General features: G+C 46.1%; 1 protein-coding gene across 1 annotated transcript; it reads left to right on the top strand.

The window, feature by feature from the left end:
• The first annotated feature begins 626 nt into the window (after nucleotides 1-626).
• On the top strand, nucleotides 627-4,787 carry LOC122394082 (protein ALP1-like). The gene is made up of 2 exons (XM_043390665.1): nucleotides 627-1,069; nucleotides 4,025-4,787. Exons 1-2 carry the CDS (start codon nucleotides 627-629, stop codon nucleotides 4,785-4,787), a joined length of 1,206 nt encoding a protein of 401 aa, XP_043246600.1.
• The last annotated feature ends 13,093 nt before the right edge of the window (nucleotides 4,788-17,880 follow it).

Below are 17,880 nucleotides of genomic sequence, written 5' to 3' on the forward strand. Positions count from 1 at the left end.
ATGCGCGTTTTTTCACAAGCCCCGAATCTTGTGTGGAAATATATATATATATATATATATATATATATATATATATATATATATATATATATATATATATATATATATATATATTTTGTGACTGAACAAGGTGTACGTACATTTGTGATAGATACAATTAGTCGAGGGCTTCAGCTGGTGCGTTACTTATGCGCGCTATTTAACTCATTCGATGAAATTACGGTTGCAACGACAACTGCACGGCAGCAGCAGCTACGGTCCGTGCGAGCCGCCCCGGTGCGACAGCTACTGCCCCGCCCGCCCCACGCAGCCGACTGACCGGCCAAGGTCACTACCCCGTCCGCCGGGAGGGCGGAGCTTAATGGTCACGTGTTTGTGACGTCACACCTACGCACGGATAGCCTCTACTCCACTGACGGATTTACGGAGCCGATTTTAACATTAGGAGGCAACGACAAGTACCCTAAAATTTGATATTTTGTTAAGAAACCATATTGGCGAAAATTGGCGCTTGAGCTGAAATGTGCATTGTGAAAATTTGAAGCAAATTGGACAAATAGTAAATAAATTATCGCCGAAAATTAGGGTCTCATGGGGTCTGAAAAGCATAGTAGTAGGGCGTAGGCATGGATTCTGAGCCACCCAGCAACCCGTACGCACCCCAACTGGCCACCGCGTCACTTCGCCTCAAGCTGGCACTGAAGAGGGCACAGGAGAGACGCAGACCTCTGGCTCGGCGCAGGCTGTGGGTCAGCGACGTGCTGCAGCGCCGCGACGAGCTGGGCGAGTACGCCAATTTAGTGCAGGAGCTTCGGCTCAACGACCCCCAGCGACACCTCCAATACTTCAGACTCAACAAGGGGGCCTTCGATCTGCTCCAAGCACGGATTGAAGACGAAATCACCCGGTCGACCACCACCTCCCGCCAGCCGGTCAGTGCACCGCAGCGCCTGGCGGTGACGCTCCGCTACCTGGCGTCGGGAGAGGAGTTCTCCGCTCTGGCGCCGAGCTACCGGCTCGGAGAGTCGACCACGCGCGCGGCGGTGTACACCTGTCGCGCCATCGCACAGTGGGGATTTTTCCGATCTAGCGCCTATTAATTCAAAAAATATTTTTTGGATTTTTGTTTATTTTTTGTGTCAGTGGGGCTAAGAAATGTCTGAATTTTTCATATATGGCATTGTTTTATCTGTATGTCTACAGCAAAACTAGGAAAAATGCGCCCAAAGTTCACACTCATGCGTGATTACTCATTGGGCTCAGCAAGGCCCGAAAGTATAGCTCAATTTCATTGTCCTGTCCTGTTGGTTTTAATCTTGCGAGGTCTTAAAGTTGCATATCGTCTGAAAGGCACCTTTATTAGGAATGGAATGGCAAACAGAAAGTATGCCACAACCTTACTAAGGTCACAAAAATGCCCTTTACAAAAAAAACCCTTACAGACACCATATTGAAGGAATGGTATTCTAAATAAATGTAGGAAATCAACAATGTTCTCCACACTTTTCCACTCCGAAATATATCCTATCGAATTCGCCACTTTCTCCTGCACAAGACAACGCCTAGTTTGGCTGCCGAAACTTGCCTGAACACGGAATATTCACATTAGAGTATCTTAACACCCCACTCGAGGAGCGCTAGGGCAAACAGCACGATATAGGTATGTTCCGGACATAGGCGAATAATTTTACTTCGTGATTTATATGATGCATATTTTCTGAGACACATTCATTAGGAATAGGATGACAAGTATAAATTATACATACCGTAACTGTATCTCTAGAAGCATCAAACTCTAGAAGCATCAAATTTCTTCGACATCATGGGGTCCAGCTCCATATGGGTGAGATATGTGGACGATGTCCTAGTGATCGTTCCAGAAAACACGAATCTGGAACAAAAACTAGCGCAACTGAACAACGTCAATGCGAAGATACAGTTCACGATCGAGTACGAAGAAAACGACCGACTAGCGTTCTTAGACACGTGTATCATCAGAAGAGAGACAGGTTTCAAATTTAAGGTGCATAGGAAGCCAACCAACAAAGAAGATTATGTTCATTTTTACTCTGGCCACAGTGAACGTGTGAAAAGTGGTATAGTTATAGGTCTCTTTTTACGAGCGATGAGAATTTGTGATGAGGAGTTCTTGGACGAAGAGATTAAACATATTTACAAAGCTTTCACGAAACTGAAATACCCGAAGGGGTATCTCATTCGGCAAAAGCAAAAGGCCGAACGGATAAGGAAGACCCCAAAACAAAAAGAAAAAGAACAAGGGAGAAAAAAGCTAAAATGGATATCGATTCCAAACTCCAAGAGCGCGGAGGCAATTTCCAAATCACTAGAAAAGACAGGCATACGAGTAGCAACGAACACGGGAACGAAGATACACGAGATGATTAAACGAAGACCGAAAGAGACGTCCGGCACATCCGATTCTCCGAAAAGTGTAGTATACGAAATTCCTTGTGGTGGGTGTGAAAAAAGCTACGTGGGAGAAACGGGGAGGGGGGTCGAAACGAGACTCAAAGAACATAAAAGTGACCTCAAGTTTCATCGAACTTCGAACGCAATCGTCTTACATGCCGAACAATCTCATCATTTACCGAACTGGGGAGCAACTCGATTATTAGAGAAAGGCGCACGAAAAACGACACGAAAAATCTTAGAAGCGGCTCACATATCTGCACGTGATACCATCAATACTAGAACTGGATTTATAACTTTAGCAACATGCGCTGTGAACTTAGTGGCAGGACCCCGATAGCTAATCTCGTGACTGTGATATATTTTTCGAGTGCTATTTTATATTCGTGTACAAGCTGCCGGTGATCATTTCTGTCCTCATTTCTGTAACACAGTGATCAAGGTATTTTCGTACCGAAAGCTTTGTGTGTCTAAATATACATTTGACTTGTTATTGTTATCATTTATCCTAACATACCGTAACCTTATTAACCATCGCACTTGTGGGGAGGGGGAGGGGGAAGGGGTCGGATAAAACCCCATGGTTTTCCGCAAATTACTCGCGCAAAAAGCGGCCGATCACGCCGAAACTTTCGGTGCCCTCGAGATCATCAATATTACATCTAACCTAAAAATTTCATGACTCTGACCCAACTGACCTTTGACCTGTGGCATATTTCTCGAGACCATGTTTGGCCGGAATCGCGATTCGGCGTATGCCAGCTCACATTATCCGCGGTTTCCAGTCTTTTTGTGGTTTTAAACGTTCAAATATGTGAAATGATGTTGGTGCCATGCATAATGGTGGGTGGCAAGGTCACGTGAAGGTCAAGTCAAGGTCATTGACCTTTTGATGACCTTGGTTCACTTTTTCGAGTTTTACTTGTTTCTAGGGTAGTTTTTGGTGCTGATTTCGATTTTAGCAGCCATTTGAATACTTACGAAGTAGTTCTGGTGCCTTCGTTCCATGCTACGAAGCTATCAGTAGTAGGTGACACTTCTATGGATAATGGATGGCCGGCAGGACGCCTACTAGTTGATCTAACCTGACCTGACCCGACCTGGCCTAAATGCATAAAGACATCGTCTGTGATCAAAACTAACATGAAATTCGTGATCAGCACCCCAAAATACCCCGTAACACCCTAACTTTGCGAAGTTTCAAGAGGTCTCGATTTCCCAACTTTAGTTGGGTCATTAAACTGACTTGGAAAGTCAGCTTATGACCTTGGACTTTGAAATTGGATATATTCGGCCTCATTTCGTCATAGGCAGCACGCTTGACTTTTCCGCGAAGCTCTAGCTTGATCAGGGGCCAAACGGCTGAGCGGGGGGTCCAATTGAACCCCCTATACTATGTTGATTATGCACATTTACAGGTAAAATTCTCACCAGGACACACCAGCCAACATATGTGCACAATCTGGCTACAATTCTACCTATGGTTTGCCCTCTACGAATAAATACGTGCTAGATCGGAAAAATCCCCACTGTGCATCGTGGACGTCCTCGGTCCGGTGTACCTGCCGGAGCCGACGGAGATGTGGCGCGCCAGTGAGCGGGAGTTCCGGGAGTGGTGGCAGTTCCCCAACTGTGTTGCTGCCATCGACGGCAAGCACGTGACGATTCGTGCGCCTCCCAACTCTGGTAGCGAGTATTTCAACTACAAGCACCAGTTTTCGGTGGTGCTGATGACCGCCGTGGACGCCATGTATAACTTTGCGTTTGTCGCGGTAGGGAGTGCGGGGAGGGAGAGTGACGGCTTCCGGAGCCTCCGACTGGCGCAGCGACTGGCGGACGGGAGCCTCGGGCTGCCACAGCCTTCCCCACTACCGGGCGGCCGAGAGGCGCTTCCGCACGTGCTCGTCGGAGACGAAGTGTTCCCCCTCCTGCCCAACCTGATGCGGCCTTATCCGGGACGAAGGGAAGGGCAGATGGGCGACCGCGGCCGCGTCTTCAACTATCGCCTATCCCGCGCGCGCCGTGTCTCCGAAAATGCCTTCAGAATCTTGGCCCAGACGTGGAGGCTGCTCCTCCATCCGCTGAACGTGGACCCAGAGCACGTCAAGCTGCTCGTTATGACGGTCGTCATCCTCCACAACTTCCGACGCAGCGAAGATGCGAAGCGCGTTGAGATGACGACCGAAAACGCCCCTGACGCAGTCGCACCGACCTCCGGGGCACACGATGTGCCAGCTCTGGCGAGAATGCCAAGCAGCAGCTCCCACAACCATACCAGGGCAGCAGAGCAAGTACGCGAAACGTTCTGCCACTACTTTAGTTCCGAGGGCGCTGTTCCGTGGCAGGTCGGCCTTTAAGCCCGTCGAACGAGTGACTGTGGCTAGCTGTAGTGCCTGCAGTCTGTAGTGTGCCTGTACCTAAAATCTTGACTTGAACATGTCTGTCGGTTTTTAAAGAGGGGAAATGGCGAAACCAACTGTGTTCACGAATGAAATACATGATACGGATTTGTGTTATATTACAATGTTTAAAATATTTGAGGTCAACGAAGATAGCAGGTATAACGAACGCTGGCATCGTTTGTACCTGAAAGCCCGATTGCGAGAGATTTCGATGGCGAGGATCGAAAGCAAAACAACAACAATAAATAAAAACGATGTAACAGTTTTAAACTATAAGAACACGCAACAGCAATGTAAGCATAACAATGTCCGGCAAACATAGAGCATTATAATACAAACATACAAACATAGGGCATTATTCTTCTCACTGCCCCTACCCCAAACATGGTCCATCCCAACTCGCTAATTAATGCCGCCGCTCAGGACCAAATTGACAAAAGCTTAACACGCGCAGATTACTATTGCCCGTTGTCATGGTGTCAGTGACAAAAATGTAAAATATCGGAGGAGGAAATTAAATGTGTAAATTGCGGTCAACAGTAAGAGTCATCACACACTCACTTTACAAACAAGCCATGTAATAATGCTCGTTGAGGTCTTCGCCCGAGGGCAAGAACCAGCCGATGGCGAAAAGCTGGCAGCACTTCGAAGTGTTCAATGGGCTTCAAAGTGTTCATCCCGTACCAATAAATGTCGCTAAATATGCTGCCGCTCAAAAGAAAATTAAAGTTTAATAAATCACACACGCGTGGATTAATATTGCCCGTGGTCATGGTGTCATTTACAATGATAGGCTATCCCCCAGAAAAAATGTCATGTGGAAATTGCGGTCAACAGTCAAAACTACCAAAAGAAGCATCGTAGGAGCCGATGTAATAATGAAGCGGCTGCTTTACTCAAGGCGCTGGGCCTCCCTTAAAACTTCTAGGAGTTTCACCTTCGTCTGAAGCTTGTTTGCTTCAGGCACCTTTTTTAGCTCTATTCCTACGCACTGGCCGAAGACCAGGTCGGCATCATTCAGTGGTTTGGCAGCCTCTTGAATACTTTGGAGTGCTGCCAGCACTTCGTCATCTGCTGTTTGTTGCCGGGCGCGGGCACGACGCGAGGCTCGCCGTGAGGTCGAGGGCCCTCGCTCGGAGGCGCCCGGTGGTGTTGCCGGCACCGATCGCCCCGGAGCCGGGTCTACCTCGGGCGCCGGCCCCGGAGCTGGGGCCGACTCGGGCACCGGCCCCGGAGCTGGGGCCGGCCCTGGAGGCGGAGCTGGTGTGTCGTCGTCTGAGTCAGAATTTTGCTGTAAAAACGGAATATCCAGAATCAGAAACATGGGCTAATGGCACACAAGTTCCTATCACGCTTAAAGGGACCCTCCCACCTTCAAAAAAGTTAATGAATTGGCATGAAAGTGATGTCACTCGGTTCAGAAAGAGCAAAAACGAATATCTACCAAATTTCATCGAAAAATTTTCACCGGTTTTCAAGATATTAGACTTTTACTTTTGTTTACTTTTTGGGATCTCCGCTGTTCCTAGCCACTTGCCACTTTATTTGAAAGTGCGGCATTTGTTGCGCGCAAAGCAGCATATACCACCGCGTGCTACAAAACGTTTTAGTCAAACATTTAACGGACGTTCGAAAGCCTGATGACGTCATCAGATTCCCGTAATGGTTAAGAGATAGGGACCACGCTGGTCCCACCCTGCAAGTAAAGGGAAGAAATTTCTTGAACACCATAAAGCTGCGGGGGTTGCGACCAGGATAAATGGTGGTTTCTGAGCCTGGCCGCAAACTTGGCTATCTCAACTCAAAACTAATGTTAAGGTGGGAGGGTCCCTTTAATACACACTAGAATGACACGCGTGATGTCCACCCGAGAAAGACATCGATGTAGGAATGGGGCTGTAGGACATCGATATATTTACCCTCCCGCAATGTGCCTTTTGATCCATGAATCATTCCAGGGCAAAACATTTTTATCAGGGAGACACCGGTTGGTCACGTGACTCGGAAACAAAAATCAGCTGATAGAGTAGCGGAATCGCCGTAATCGAACACGAATAATTCCGGACGATAGAGCGGCAGTATAGGAGTTTTCTTCACAACAGGCAAACATTGCAATGTTTTATCATTCTATGATCAAGAAACGTTCATAAATCATATATTTCTTCGATAATTACTGCCGCAACCGACGCCCACATATCGTAGCCAGCGTAGCCACATAGCGTAGCCAGCGCATAAAGCTGTGCTTTGCGATATTATATGTAAAGAAACGGCCAATGCTTATTATGTGTAACAAAGCTCGAAGAAGATAGAATTCTATCCTGCTTCAACCTTCTACTTACGCTTTTATAATTACGATAGCGACACCATACGGCCTATCGACGCTATGCAACTCTATGGAGTGTCCGGCCGCACTCTGCCGAGTGTGCCGAGATCAGAGGCGATCCGCGGCACGTCCAGCTGCACTGCCCGGTCGCTGGGAGGGCGACACCTAGCGCCGCTCTGGCCGCTCGCTTCCGCGCACAACTAAGCTACCTGGCTACGCCTGTGGGAGGGGAGGGAGAAAACCAATAACAGTCTGATGAGCCAATGGAGTCTGTGAGCCACGCCAATCAGCGCCCTTCCGCGCGCAGACGAGAGCTAGAGCTATTCATCTTCTTTCCTGTTTTCACTGGTCCGCCAGTCACCAGCAACGTCCGTGCAGTCGATCGTAGCCATTTCGCGCCAGTCGGCCGCCAGGATATCTACAATATCTATTCTTGTATAGCATTGCAAGCATTTTAGTATTTGTAGCCGGGTGTTATCAGTAGTTGACGCATTTCTGTGTTTTGTGTAACACAATTGGAAAATACAGCGAAATACATACTTAAATTCACATAGTTTTTATTCTTGGCACGGATTGCTTACCCTTGCTTCAGCAAACAGCCAATCTCCATATTTCTGTTCCGAAGCTGCAGTGGACACCAAAAATACATTACGTTATGATAACATAATCCAAAGATGCACAGATTTCACGCTGAACTGCTAGGTTCCAGAGAAGGCATTTTCTCGCTCACGGATGCTCAGCAAAAACGCGCGATTGATTGCAGCTAGCGCCCTCACGATACAAATATCACGCTCGTCAAAACCTGCCGGTTACAGCCACTCACACCTTACTTCCAACCTCTGTTACATTTATCATTTATTAGCATATCGAGACAGAATGAGACCACGGCATGATCGTCAAATTACATAACAGAAATTGCAGGACATTGGCGAGTCCGTAAAAATACCCCAATCTCAGCCAACACCGTTGAGACGGAGGGGGAATGGGGTCGAATCCGGGACACGTATCGGCGTATCCTTCACAGATCCAGGTGTCTCACGCTCATGGACGCTCAATCACCCCTGGCACACCATCCACCGATCACCTCGGCTCTGGCCTCTGACTATCTTAATTTCGTACTGAGATCTTATGACGGGCCTGCCATTTGATCCTATCCGACAGTGCAGTGCACTACACCCGAACACAGCCTTAAGTGCACTATGCGGCCTTCTTCGGATGACGCCTCAGAACAGGGCACTCGGAGCAGGTGTTGCACCCAAATGCCTGTAACCTCTTGTTCGTGCCCGGCAATCAGCATTTCGGAGTCGGATGGTCTCAGGCGGTGGCAGCACTTGTCGCCGTGAAGCCTTCGTTCGGGCGACACCGTCAGCTCGAGCGCCGACAAGTCACGGAGTGACCTGTAACACAGCGAGTCGCAGCACGTCACGTCTCACGACGACCGTCACGTTTCAGCCCCGACGGCCGTTATGTAACAGTCACGGCAGCCGTCACAAAACCAGCCACGGCGACCGTCACATTGTTCACCACACGGTCGTAAAATACTAGCCACGGCGACCACGACTCATGGCTCATAACGTCTCCTGTCGCACACTTAGCTATAATAACAGTACATTAGCCTGTAAATACATTTCTCACTCAAGAAAATGACGCCCGAGCGAGTCCGAGATCCACCAAACGTCACGACACTGGCAACGGCACCCGCATTAGCCGGCATCCCGTCCCGGTAACAAGTACAAAGTTCCCTCAAGCCGCTCACCTAGGGACGCGGCGACGTGTCACAAAATTGTAAGCACGTCACTGACCTGGTGACGTGGCGGGACACAGCTGACCGAGCAGTTTTCAGCATGCGTTTCATCAAACTGTGTTTTGAACCAATTTGCCACGTCATCACGCACATTATTAATTCTTGTTTAACGTCTCACACAGTCCCTCGGTCATGGAAGCTCGCAGTGATCCATCCCATCCAGAAAAATCCTAAATCTACAGAGACATCAAACTTCAGACCAATATCCATCCTTCCAACGATCGCCAAAATCACTGAACGAGTAGTATATGAGCAACTTTTTTCCTACCTCTCAGCCCATCATCTCTTTTCCCCCAGCCAGCATGGCTTCCGAAACAACCATTCTACCGAAACTGCACTTCTGACCTTAACTGACAGGGTTTTTGAGGCGATGGATCGACGACAGGTGGCGCTACTTTGTATGCTGGACTTGTCTAAGGCCTTTGACGTGATACCCCACGACCGATTGCTCGTCAAACTTGAGCAGTACGGCGTCGACGTCCGCTGGTTCTCCAGTTATCTTACCGATCACCAACAACAAGTCCAGATTCGTACACCGGACGGTCGTGGTACTCTGTCACGGCCTTTGGACAACCCCATCGGCACCTATCAGGGATCCGCGCTCGGGCCGTTGTTGTTCAACGTGTACACCACCGATATGTCACTGTTTTTGCCGGAAGGTGCCTTGTACGATCGTTGTCTTGTACAATACTGTGATGACACGCAGCTAGCTGTACTGGGGAGTCCAAGCGATGTCGGAGCTATGGTAACCCAGTTGGAGCGGGACCTTGCAGCTCTGTCACTCTGGTTCCGAAAAAATGGGCTAAAGATTAACGCAGATAAAACTCAGATCATTGTTTTGGGCACAAGGCAGCAAATTCGTCAACTAGCCCCGATAGAAATCAGGTTCATGGGTACCACTACTGTGGGAACGTCCTCAGCTAAAAACCTCGGCGTCACTTTTGACGAGAGCATGACCTTCTCAAATCATGTGACTGATGTAGCCCGCCGATGCACCGGTATTTTGAGCGGCCTGAGTCACAGTAGGCACTACCTACCGAAAAGTACGCTGGCCACTCTGGTTCAGGCTCTAGTAGTCTCATCGATCCGGTACGCCATTGTTGTCTATGGTGGATGTGGTGTCACCCAGATGTCTCGGCTCCAGCGGCTTATCAATTTCGGTGCTCGTGTTGTGTCGGGCAAGCGGAAGTATGACCATGTAAGCGAAGTGCTGAAAGAGTTGCGGTGGCTCTCGGCCGAGAATATGTGGCGTCTACAGTCTGTCACGCTATTAAAGAAAATCCTCGAGACAGGAGAGCCCGAAGCCCTATCCAACGCGATTGTGTCGCGAGGTAGCGTGCATGGGCGTGATACGCGTCAGGCCGACCTGCTCGATTTACCCGTGATTAGAACGGAATCCGGGCGCCGCCGGTTCCTATACGCCACTGTATCGCAGTATAACGCTCTGCCTCAGGCGCTGCGCAATCTCGGTCACAGGCTCTTTCGGAGGGAGTATCGGAAGCTCCTACTGCGTGAGCAACACGGCGACCCGGCCAGTGTGTAGCGGCGCGGTGGCGCAAATGTGAATATGTGTGCAAATGTGATGCGTGTGTGTTGTATGTAATGTTGTGCCCACCTCATTCGTTTCACCTGACTCGGCAGCCAATAATAGCCATTTTCGGATGGATCGGCTTGCCACGATAAGTACAATACAATACAATACAAGTGGAAACGTTGCTTCACACAGTTACTGACCTGGAGATAATGTGATCGTTTCTGGACAACGTGACTGGATACGCGCGCCGCGTGGATGACCATCACACTCCACAACTTCTTGCCGAGTGACGTCCTACAGATGGATCGAACCGTTGTCTCCAGAACCACCGCCAGCAACGAGCCTGGTGGAGGATAATGTGTTCAGAACTCAGAAACCACAAAGCATAGTTACCTGCAATACAAACGACAAAGCCGGCCACAGGCACACAATGGCGAACTTTTATGCTAAGACTTGGTTTCATCGGTACACAAGATTGCAAACGTCCATGATGAAACTCAAATCACATATCTAGCAAGCAAATAAATACCTGAGAAAGCAGTGCACAGAACTTGTTTAATTATCTAGGTCCTAGGAGCTTATATCTCTGTATTGCACACACGGTGAGCAGACAAGCCTCTGCCACGCCATACCTTCTTTGGCCCATATCAGTGAGCAGCTGATGTAGTCTGCCTGATTTTCGACATGTGTGAGGCTGGCGATGATTGCGTCTGCAGCGTCCCACGCGTAAGCCAAGCTGCCGAGAGCCATGCCAGCTAGTTGGAAGAGCTTCAGTTCAGCTAGCAAGTGCAGGTAGTAGCCATCCAGCAAGTCTGGCAGGAGGCACTTTCACCAACTTCTCAGGTGTTGACGAGATGGAGTGCCTGGGGTGTGTGCGCACCAAAAAGCAGCAACTGTATGCGCAGAACATTGGCGTAACCTGGATGAATGAAAGACAGAGGGAGTCAGGAGTACAGGGGTAGACAACTGATATAGGCGAGGGGAGCACTGGAGACTATAGTTCGACAACTCTAAGAAAGAACGAAGCTAAGCCTAAGGTGCCTCAAAGCACTTAACACATGCATTGAACATTGGATAGCCTACCTGCGCTTAAATTTGACTGAAATTATCTCAGGCGTATTGGAAGTGTATTTAGGGCCTTGTTGGAAGTTATCTTCAGAGACATGTGCATCAATAACTATTGCACTTCAAAGCCTTTCTTTCTTAGCACCTAGCTTTGTCAGACTAAGACCATATGAAAGCCATCTGCAGCACAAATGGCTGGAACAATAGCCTGAGGAGGTACTGGTATAAGTCACATTTATGAGGATCCATATTGAAGAAATTGTGATAAATGGCTCCCTTTCCCTCCTCATTGGAAGGAAGATGATGGTGACCCTGCCACTTTTTTCTACTAAGGAAAATAATCATACAAAATGAATAAAACTTATCACTAATGGATTTACAAACTGTCACCTAAGTTAAAACATGCTGTCTACAACACAACAGCTTGAAAGCAAGTTTACCCAACCCACAACCAACATTGCAGTTTCTGCGGGCGCCTGCGGGGCGGGTAGCGCCTATCCTTTGTTGCAAAAACAAAATAAGTGCATATGCCCACTCATGCGACATCTGCCTTACTAATATGACAATGGCCTGGGCTGACGCCCTGGTGGGTTGTTAAAGCTGGACCCATCCAGTGGTCTGGACAGGCCACTCATCCCCCTGACACTCACTGCAACCGGCTACGGGAGTGCTCTAGTCCTATACGGGAGCTAACCACATGAGATAAAGTTGTTCGTCCAGCCCAGAACAAGATGTTGTGGCATGGAAAGGGATTTGACTAGCCCGAGGATGAAATTGACGAAAGGGGGGAGGAGCGTCACAAAATGACTAGGCCCTGGGCAGGGGCCAAGGGGTTTATACAGCTTTCGGGTAGAATACCTCCATACATTGAAGTCCAATTGTTACAAGACAATTGACAAACAAATCATAACAACATCAACTACATACCTTTGCCCCGGTTTTTTGAATCTCAATTAAACCATTTAAACCAAGGAAAAGAAGATAAAATACAAAATCAGCCAGCCTAGCACTAAAAAGTGATAACCTCTCAAGATAAAATATAGGTTTTAAAAGTAGGTACCTACTACCTACCTTTCAATATCAGTCCCGTCAACCTATCTACAGCATTTTTGTCAAAATGAAATCTAAAATCAGAAAAATCTTGTCCGAAATACGTGCAAAATACACAACAGCATACACGGCATTATTTACAAGTTAAACAAGTGTTCTCTGTTAGCAAATAAAACGCCGTTCGACCAATCCATTGCCAACGCTTGCGTCTGCTAGCGACAAATATCTCGTTAGCAGCATTTACTGCGCGCAACTGCGGGTGTGTAATCATGATCGGCAGTTTTCAATACCAAATTTCGTAAAGTTGCAACGTTTATTTTGTTTCACAACTGATACCAATAGATAGAAAATTTAATCTAATTTAGTATACTATTCAAAATAGACCCCAACTCAGTCTCGTTTCTGAGTATTTTGCCATTAAGTGTCACAGTGTGACCTTTAGCAGCAAGAAACCTAGTACATTCTAGACAAAAAAAATATGCAATACAACACCACAACTGCAATAAAACATGCATATTTGGAAAGAAAACGAAGTTTTCATTTTGTTGAAGTCATTTTGCAAGCTCACTCTTCACATATTTACCAAATATCAATGTTTTTGTTCAGAACTGTTCAGTACCATAAATTCTAAGTTTTAGATTCGGAAGCAGATTGGTTAAAGTTCCAACGTTTGTTTCGTTTCAATATTTTGATATGTTATAGTGTATGCAAATTCGTATATGTTGGTATTTTTTTTAGACCCCAACTCGACTTCATTTTTTAGAAATATTATATTTAGTGGAGCATTGTGACCATGGACAACAATGGTGGCTATGTAATCAACGTCAAATAAATGCAGTTTGCAACATTAAAAAGGCAACGAGGCACCCAAAATCTGAAAGATAATTTAATTTTGATATTTATTGACCATACTTTAAGCCCCAAGTCACTGAAATTACCCGACAATTCATGGTAGAGCATTGGCAGGTCGGGTAGGCTGAACAGCTCAGAACCATGGTAATTTCGAAATTCAACAAAAGTGAGTTGGCCTCTGATATTACTTTTTGTCCTTTAATTTTAAATTTTGATTGTGAAAAATCAATCTTGTCCATGAACAATCCTTGCAACTTTAGATATATAATTTTTGAAATGGCGGAGATAGCCAACAATTTATTTTCGTTAATGCTTCGCAGATTCATACATGGCGTGCTCTCTGATCATAAATCAAAAATATATATACAAATAATAAAACTCTTTGGAATTTGTTGCTTAGTTCTCTTTTTTAGACTTAAAGGGTCAGCTGAAAATAGTGGTCAAAATACCTTAGTGTTGTAATTTCGAACCGGTTTTACCTAGTTCTCTATATACCGTGATTTTTATGGTAGGAGGGAACAGATGATGTAATATCTATTTACTTAAATTAAAATGTGTGAATACAGTATACCTGCAACAGCGCCTGGCACGACTCTACCATCATTGAATAAGTGTCCGGATCAGGGAGCTCGGTTTCGGCGTCAGGAAGGTCAGGTTCGGCGTCCGGGAGGTTTGTTGTCACGCTAAAGATGTAAGGAATTAAGGTCACTGGATATACATATGGAAATAAGTATCCCTCATCGTACGTATCTATACATATAAGCGCAACATCAAACAGAGCTCGTTTCAATGCTTATGAAATAAATCGCACACTGCGTGAGTCTCAGCCAGCCACTGGCGGATCCAGTGGTGGGGCCAACGCCTCCCTGCAGCGCCCGAAATCGGCAAAAATTCGCGGTTTTTTCGTGAGGGCCCCCCTCTCCACTGGTAACATGGGATGCTGTATTAATTTATTTGCCACATTATTTACCTCTTTGGTGTGACACTGCGCTGCAGGAAGTCGAGCTCCCTTTAAGAGGGAGCAGTTGTCATTGGTGTCAGCCGCAGATCCGCTGGGCGCCCGCTTACGCTTAGCAGCGTAATATTCTCTTATATTTTTCCACCGTGCTTTTACGTCGTATACTGAAAAAAACAATGATAAGAACATGTAAGTATGATAACTTTTACATGATTCACCAGTACGTACTGTGAAATCTTCCGTACCAGGATTTGGCATCATGCATCCCGCAAGCCAGATAGGTAGGTATACTCACAAACTGAACAAAGCCGATTTGCTCGAAAACGAGGTACGCAGCATTCGTGCTAAATGTTAGTGAAGGAAGTATAATTCACAGGATAACAAAACCATATTTCAAAAATATTTATGAAGCTCTGTTTCATGGAAAATATACAAGTCTAATTATAATAGGTATCGACTCTTAAGACTTATATTAACCCTCGCCCGCACATGGCGGGGGCGTATTACCCCCCCCCCCCCCCTCGGCCGGCGCGTATGTAGAAAACCAATAGGTCCGGCGAGGGTTAAGGTTCAGTTTCATGGAAAAAGCTCACCTACGTAAAAATTGCAAAGCCATTGCCTCACGGTTAAAACTTTGTGCTGAGCTGGGAGGGCTCGGGCGCAGCAACTCCGCCGCCGCCCTAGCGGCGACCTTGACCTCCGCCGTTTGTTAAGGTTCCAAGGCCAAGCCGGCGAGGAATTGAGAGAGCTCGGGCCATCCCAGCTCGGCACAAAGTTCCACCTATGCACTGCCTACCTTCTCTGTTAAAGCAGCTACCTCACTCCACGCCCGCTTCTTCAAATTGCGCCGTCGGTACTCTGGCTGACGCGTATTTGGAAATTCCAACCTCGACGAGCATCTGTGGTAGAAAACCACCACTTTGGTAGGGGAAACTGCTGCTGTCTGCTACCATTTGCACTGCATGTGTCGCTATAGCTGCGACATCTATGCATATACATATAAATCGCGACATCTGTGTGCGCTGATTCTAGTTAGCGATTAGCTAGGGCACCAGGGTAGATCCAGACTTTCAGTTTGAGGCAGGGTCGGAGCCGGAGCTGGAGCCGGAGCCGGCATATTTTGCCCGGAGCCGGAGCCGAAGCCGTGAAACAATATAGCCCGGAGCCGGAGCCGGAGCTGTCAAAAAAGGGGACGACTCCGGCTCCTTTTTTTGAAGAGGAAAAAAATTATTGACCTAGTTCGGCTCAGGGTATATTGAGTGAAGGGTAGGACGAACTTTGGTAGGAATTTCTAGTATAACTACTAGAAAACCTACTATATGTGGTCGGGACTAGCAAAAACTTAGTTGAAACTAGAATATGGTAGCGCTTATGGTTGACAGTCATGACGCGCACGTGACATTCATTTCTTAAATCTCTTAAATAACAGGTTTTAGGGGCCGATTAGTGGGCAGATACATTCAATTAGCTATTGATAATTGATATTGATAATTGATATTAATAATTGATATTAAATATTAATTGATTGATAATTGATATTGCAAACATTCAAAAATCTACATCATTCAATTCTAGGCAAAATCACGCGGCGCTGCCAGGATTCGAACTCACGACCCTCGGATCCGTAGCCCGATACGCCACCGACTGCGCTACAGAGGACCGCGCGCCGATGATCGGAGAGGCGGATCGCGGGTGCTGGCGTGCAGAGAAATCTTTACCCTGTACGCCGTAGAAGATCGGCTGGGTTTCGTGAAAAATGGTAGAGGAATTGTCGAAAGAAAATTCATCGATCTATCATTTGAGACTAAGAACCATTGATTACTTCAAAGGTTGACCGAGATATCGCTCGCCGAAAACAGGCCATTTAACATGTAAATTAGAGTTGCAAAATTTCCCTACCGCACTACCGGTAATTTTTCACTACCGCAGGTTTATTCGTGGTATCTGGCATGTCTTGCCGGTAGCATGCCGGTATTTTTGATTTTGTGCAAAAAATAAATATCAGCAAATGATTCAAACTTTGGACACTAAGAGGCTCTCAAATTGTAGTAACAGCAATATTAGCCACTGCAAGATACATTTTGTGGGAGAAGTTCCATTGCTAAGTGTAGGCCCACATGGACCTCAGCATTTCACACAACTCACAGGCTTGGTTATAATTAGAATTATCAAGAATCTACTGTGGTCTATAAAAGGAAGAGTACTCATTCATGTTGCAAAGCATGATAAACTAGTAAGTCTAATGGTAGGTAGTACGTATATCACAATAAAATAAAATAAATTTTCATGACAACATTCCCTAGGGGAAAAGGCAGAATCACAACACCAAAAAAACACAATGTTTGGAAACTGGCCTTGAGTCCTGAGATCCTGAGATGTGGTCTGAGAAACTCTACAAAGAATTTGACACTGAAAATCCAGCTGAAAAGGTAGGTGTTAGGTAGCCCTAAGCCTGACTTTGGTCCCATAATTAAACGAAAATGGATTTGAACTGGCATTTTGTCTTATCTTTACAAGAAAACACATCATGCACGCAAAATGGACATAAAGTGGCGCAAACAATTAGACAACCAAGGATTTACTTTTACGATTCTCTCTCCCCTAATGAATGGATGTAATCTGATGACGTAATATTTATTCATTTACCCTTTTGGTTGAATAACCGAAGAGAAATAAATTTCTTTGTAGTGAATCACACTACAATGTCGATTTCATTATAATTTAATATTGGTTGGATAATTTTATTAATATAATCATTCACGAGGCAGTGGCTTGCAGTCGTTAAACATTTTTTTTGCAGCGTTTTAATCAGCTGGTGAAAAGCCTCTGTTATGGCGCATCTGTTTCGAAATCGATAACCTTGTGTTTGTTCCCGCTTGAGGTTGGAGAGGATGGAAGATATCGTTTTTATACATATTATTTGGTGACTATTCTCAGGACCAGTGAGTTATTAACACATTTTTTACATGATTCGTATCTTATTCACGAACCAGCAAGCCATAGTGGATAGGAAAAAGTACATGTTGATCTCGCTTCCTCAGTAAGGCAGATGGCCGAATCTGTACCTGTTTACCTATGTTTTGACCATCTAGATTTTAAACATTTGGCTGGTGCCTGCAACATTTTAGGAGAATATGGAAAAGTAGAACACCTGTGAAATGTAAATGTGATTACTGCTCACTGTCCAGTCTTCAAAAACACATTTCAGTAATTCAAGTCCTTTTTGTCCTCACCTTTTTGATGAATGTAATAGTTTTTTTGTAGGCAATGCTTGATTACAGGTGATATTTTAACAGTTATAGACTGGAATTGAGTTCAAAATTGTGGGTATTTGTGGGGCCAACTCAGCCAAAATCAGCCTGCTGGTATTTGTGGTTGGACAATGGATGGCTGTTGGGTGGGAGGGGTACTGAAACTGCCAAAATGTGGCACTCTTCCAGGGGTAAGCTAGAATCAAGAATG

Source organism: Amphibalanus amphitrite, unplaced genomic scaffold (genome assembly GCF_019059575.1).
Source record: "Amphibalanus amphitrite isolate SeventyFive unplaced genomic scaffold, NRLGWU_Aamphi_draft 000572F_arrow, whole genome shotgun sequence".
NCBI lineage: Eukaryota > Metazoa > Arthropoda > Thecostraca > Balanomorpha > Balanidae > Amphibalanus > Amphibalanus amphitrite.

Excerpts from the sequence above, each read along its gene's own strand:
- LOC122394082 (XM_043390665.1), top strand. The coding sequence starts at position 627 with ATGGATTCTGAGCCACCCAGCAACCCGTACGCACCCCAACTGGCCACC. Across the intron at positions 1,070-4,024 it reads ACCTGTCGCGCCATCGCACA|TGAGCGGGAGTTCCGGGAGT; the intron begins GTGGGGATTTTT and ends GTGGCGCGCCAG.